This window comes from Lolium rigidum, chromosome 4 (assembly GCF_022539505.1).
Source record: "Lolium rigidum isolate FL_2022 chromosome 4, APGP_CSIRO_Lrig_0.1, whole genome shotgun sequence".
Lineage (NCBI taxonomy): Eukaryota > Viridiplantae > Streptophyta > Magnoliopsida > Poales > Poaceae > Lolium > Lolium rigidum.
In genome coordinates, this window is record NC_061511.1 from 277,776,515 (window position 1) to 277,782,232 (window position 5,718).

The following is a 5,718-nucleotide window of genomic DNA, read 5'->3' on the forward strand; positions in this document are numbered from 1 at the left end:
GGGACCATATAATTTTTTTTATGTCTGATGTAAGATGAGAAGTGGTAGATGCAAGAAAAAAGGTCCAAAATTTTCCCGAACTAACCTATGAAGGCATCGAAAAGACGTTGTATCACCCTTCATGTTGTTGAAAAAACGAGACACAATCTGAAATCCAAGATTGCATACAAATTCACTTCCTTTTGATGATTTATTTATAAATCGGTGGGAAAATAAAGTGTTTCTCACAGCCAGATCTGTTATACATACTGCGAGAAATCATGGGGCATCAGTCCACTCCATACAACGTAGTGTACACTGTCATCGTGTCGCGGTCGTCGCGGCTGTCTTTAGGTTTGTCACCTTTGGGCGGCGGGGGACGACGCTTTGGTGGTTCCAGGGACACTCCATCGCTCTTCTTAGGCTCCTCTTGTTTTTTGGCAGCTAATTTCTCATGGTCTTGACTTCGTAGGCCGATCTGAAACGGCCCAGCATGTTCTGCCAAGATCCATACGATGGTAGTGAGCTCGCCCCCACGGCTGAGTTGCTTCGCATGGGACTCCCGGCTGCATCGGGTGCCCGCATAGAGCAGCTTGTCCACCCACACGTTAAAGACGAGCTCCAGCAGTTCTGGCATCTCCGACGGATCGGCTCTGAGGAGCGTCAAGGCAATATTTGCTCCGTCGGTGACAAGACGAGTTTTGCCGTGCTTAAGACCCCAGCCGCGGTCTGCATCCGTCTTGCTACGCAGGATCCTTGCAAGCCTATTCTCTCCGGTGGTAGAATTCTCACCGGCGCCGGCCTCGTCTCGCCATATGACCTGCAAGACATCGAGGGTTGCTTCGTACAGGCTGCGGAGCGCAAGGCCCGGCAGCATCTGCCGGCGCACGGCGACGAGGAACATGAGGTACTCCGACAGCACCTTGATGGTCTTGGCACGGGTGGTCTTGGCTGCATTTGTGCCGTCGATGCTTGAGAGGAAAACCTGGGTGCCGATGTGCCAGACGAGGATGTCCTCCTGGAATTCACGGCCGAAGCCTAGACGGAATCTTTTTAGCTTCTTGTGCCTCCTCCTTGCTGCATCCTGACCCCAGTATGTCGTGATGTCGTTCATGGAGTATGATGCATCCCGATCCTTGCTATCCTTGTATGTCGACTTGAGTATTTCCCGTACACGCTCGAACAGCAGCCTCTTGACATCATCCGAAAGCTCAACGCCTCTAGACTCTTCCAGTTCGATCTTCTTGGCTGCTCTGCCGCGTAGGCTCGTCGTATCACGGGTGACCTCGTGCAGCAAGTTGTACTGCCCGACGGCGCCCGTCCAGGTTCTGTAGCTTCTTTGAGTCGGAGGATGCGCAGCCGTGGGAAGGAGAAGTCGGCCCAGATCCATAGACACGACGACTTGACGGAGCTGGCGCCATCTCCCGCTGCTCAAAACGGCACGGTGAATCCAGGACCGTCGCCTGGCCTGCAGGAAAGCACGCGTCCATGTTGACCCTAGTGCCCTGAAAAGCCATGTAATATCCAGGAGGAAGGCGGCTACCAGCAAGGCGTAGGTGATAATCACATCTGCTCTCCTCTGGCCGTCTTTGCTGTAGAACAGGAACAGGAAGAATGCGACGGCGGTGGCGAGCGGCGACAGGGAACGGATCAAGTAGCCGCCCCAGGTGTGGACCATGCCTGCCTTGGTGTAGAGGATGTCGTACATGAGGGAGAGCTCCATCTCCACCACCTTGCACATACTCTCCCACCCGAAAGAAAATATTTTCCTGCTTGCATCAAGGTCAGATGAATTCATGTCGACAGAAGAATCGACCATGGCACGCCGACAGAACGGGAACATGTTGTGAGCAACCTCCAGGGCTCGCTCATCGTCCAGCTCATCCCTTCGGGTCGTGATCAAGGCCGATCTGCTATGTTGCTTCTTCTTACTTGAGCTCCGGATGTTGGCCAAGTTGCCTCCCCGTAGCGCCAAGGCCTTCTCAACGTACTTGGCAACACCGACAGCGAAGATAATGATGGACGCAGGGAGCAGAGCTCCGGCACCGCCGCCCATGTATATGTGCTTGTATAGAACATAGGTTGCTCCCCCGACCTGCATGGCCACACTGATCGCTTGGCGCCCGCAGAGCACGTTGTCCTCCAGGGAGTAGGCGCTGATGTTGTCGGGGCCGCCGAGATGCTGCAGGAGGAACGGCGCCCAGAAAGCGACAAGCTGCTGCTCCTGCGACGTGCTGCCGAAGGACAGGTTGCCGAGTGAGTACACTGCGGCCCAGTTGGCCAGCTGGTACGCCAGCCATAGCAGGAGCGTCCGCCCACCGGAAGCTTTACGCCGACGGACCCCGGCGAGAAGGATCAGGACAAGATGAGCGGCGAAGCTCGAAAGGACTGCTATCCGGATCGCCCATAAATTCAGGAACTGCGCCGTCAGGTTCAGCCATCCTCCCATTGCATGCTCCTGACCTGCAATGAGATCAACATTACATGATTATCACACCGTATATCGCACAGCATGCAATGCATCTACGCAGAAATGTGTTGCACATCAGCGCAAGCTTGAGAGAGATCAGGACGAGAGGTTCATGATAACATACCGGCATGCAGGACCGATCGCGCTCTCGTGATAAGTTTGAGGTATACCAGCTACCTTAAACAAATACAATGGCATGGCATGAAACGGTAGTCAACCTGTGCAACTAGCTGTTTAGCATTCAAAATAGTGCATGTGGCCATGATACCATGTGCCCACTTATGAGCATTTCTGACTTGTATATATAGTCGTATCACGATGATAATATGCTCAGGGACGACTTACCCTTCTTGCAATGTAGTGGCGTTGTTATGGTCTTAGGGAATCCTTCTGTATCCTTATAAAATTGTTATATCTACTTATAAGGATTTCAGAAACTCCAAAAAGAGCTGGAAATCCAGGGAGCTCGATTTTTAAAAATTTCAAAACTCACCCTTTCCGTTTCAAACTATTTTGAAAAAAATCTCGAAGTTACATAGTCCACCTGCCTCATTACACGAAATTAATCCAAGTTGATGCAAACCCCAACTTAGTCATTATAGTTATCAGGTAGTCCCATTCAACTCTATCATAAGCTTACATCCTGTCCAACTTAAGAATACAAAATTTGCTCTTCTTTGATTTGATGCACTTCATAAAGTGTAGGCATTCATAAGCATATATTATATTATGAGTACTAACTATTAAGGCGTCTAAGGGCCAAAGTTGACAGCTCCTCAGAAATGATATCCTACAAATTGAGTTTAGCCGATTTGCTACCGTTTTTAGGCTATTTTATATAACACATTGCAAAGACTAGTTGGTCTGCATTGTCAAAGATACGAAGGATCGGTTACATTGGGAAGCAAAACCAGATTTGTCGCATTGATAATATGCACTTTCTTCCCCTCGAAGAATACGGGGGACTATAATAGTGTTAAATATAAAAAAAAAACACATTACCATATGTTTTAATCCGAAATAACATGAGATATATCATTATCATAAAACCATTAATTAAATAATTCATGCAAACTAACATAATAGATGAACATATTATATCTAAACATGATAAACCGATCACATCTACTCCAAACGCTAGAACTAGGACTCTAGCAAGGTCTGACAAAGAGAGGACACAATTACATATAGTGCAGCTTGAGTAGCGGCAGAAGCAACAACATTGTCGGTGTTGTCTCCCATGTTGAGGTTGCCGAAGATGTTGTTGACGTCTCGGAAGAAGTCGTCGTTAGGGAATTCGTCATTAGACGAAGCCGTGTTGACAGTAGTCGCGCTAGAGCGCTCCCTAAAAACCGGATCGCTCCTCATCCGTACAGGTCCGTGAGAGGCGGGGTTTCAGAGGTCTATTGTCCCATCCTTCGGTGTAGGATGGAAGACTAGATAGGGAAGACGTGAGCGACGGTGCAAAGCTCTAGAAGACTTTGAAAACACGAAATAACTGATGAGAGAAGTGGAACGAAATCGGTATGACAACATGTCGGGTAGGTCATGGGATGCAGCCGACGTCCGAGTCAACATAGCAATCCGCAATCAAGAAAACGTGGGGTAACATGTCCGTTGATGACTCACAAATTAATTCATTAATATATTTTTTCACGAACAATAAAAATTATAAGCATCATGCATGGGTATGAGCTCGGCTCAATCGTGCAACCCGTGGTTGTTGCGTGTCGTGATGAGATAAGCAAGCGGTGGAGGAGGAGTGTGCGAGGGCTGCTCCTCTTCTCAAATACTTGTTGAAGTAGAAAAGCTCAGCCATACTTAAATGGGCCATATGAGAATTTTTAGAATTTTGTATTGGTCTATGGGCCAAGTCCTAAGTGACAAATTCCAACCAGTAGTAACCTCCCTACCACAAATGTCCCCGTTGAAAGAACAAGGATGCCGCCTACAGAGTGGGGCGGGGGATTGAATAGACAATTTTAAACTTTTTACGTTAGGGGCTTGATCAAGTGAGGAATGAAACTAATGTTATCTTGTCAAGAACGAAACCTACAAACTAGGGTTCACCTATGTGTACCAATGACTTACGGTAAGCAAGACAAACAACAAGGTGATAGCATGATATTTAACTTCAAACACGAAGTCTATCACAAAATAAAGTGCATAAGTAAAGGAGCTCGGGTTAAAAAATAAACAAGACATGCGAAGACGATGATGTATCCCGAAGTTCACACTCTTGCGGGTGCTAATCTCCATTTGAGAGGTGTGGAGGCACAAGAAACTCCAAATGCAACAACGGATCACCGTATTCTCCTCAATCCTTCATAACAAAAGGGAGAACCACAAATCCACTATGGAACCCTTGAGGGTTGTCACCGAACCTGTACAAGCTTAGGACGAGCTCCACAACCTAATTCGAGGTTCCCAAGTAATCTCCATGAAGGTCAGAAACTTGAGGAAAACTCCGCAACTCCACAAAATGCCTTAAGAACACAAAAGCCACAGAATGGAGGCTCCCAAGTAATCCGTCACAAAAGGCCTGAAGAACACCACTAAGTTCACAACACCACAAAAGGCCAACTACCTTTCTACGGTTCAAGGACCCAAGAAGAACAAGCTATGGGTACAAGCACCCAAAGAAAGCCAACTCACAAACTCTCACTTCCACATATCACCGTGGAGAACTCAAACCGATACACGAAACGCATTAGCAAGTCTCAATACGTTGCAAATGTATCTATAATTTTTGATGCTCCATGCTTGTTTTACACCAATCAATATATGTTTTATTTACACTTCGTTGCACTTTTATACTTTTTCCGGCACTAACCTATTGTGAAGATGCCACAGTGCGAGTTCCCTGTTTTCTGCTATTTTGTATTTCAGAAAAGTTGTACAGAAAATATTATCGGAATTGGACAAAACAAAAGCCGAAGATCTTATTTTTTCGTAACAAAGACGAAGTCCGGAGGAGAGACGAAGGGGCCCACAGGATGGCCAGACCATGCCTAGGCACAGCCTGGCCCTGGCCCGCATCTAGGGGTGGTGTGGGCCCCCCGGCCTCCACCGACCTCGCCTTTCTGCCTATAAGAAGCCTCCCGACGCGTGAACCCTAAATTAATCAGCCTCCGCCCACGAAAAGTTCTGTAGCTCCGCCGCCGTCGCAGACAAGATTCAGGGGACAAAAGTCTCTGTTTCGGCACCCTGCCGGGGCGGGAAATCCCCCCCCCCCCCCGAGCCATCCATCGACTCCACCGCCATCTTCA

The 5,718-nt window shown here is 48.1% G+C and overlaps 1 protein-coding gene across 1 annotated transcript; it reads right to left on the minus strand.

Annotated features, from left to right (window-relative positions):
• Positions 1-268: 268 nt before the first annotated feature.
• LOC124648840 lies at positions 269-3,817 on the minus strand. The gene is made up of 3 exons (XM_047188535.1): positions 3,635-3,817; positions 2,620-2,626; positions 269-2,442 (listed from the first exon to the last, which is right to left on the minus strand). Exons 1-3 carry the CDS (start codon positions 3,815-3,817, stop codon positions 269-271), a joined length of 2,364 nt encoding a protein of 787 aa, XP_047044491.1.
• Positions 3,818-5,718: the final 1,901 nt, after the last annotated feature.

Coding starts and splice junctions, on each gene's coding strand:
- LOC124648840 (XM_047188535.1), bottom strand. CDS start 3,817: ATGAGGAGCGATCCGGTTTTTAGGGAGCGCTCTAGCGCGACTACTGTC.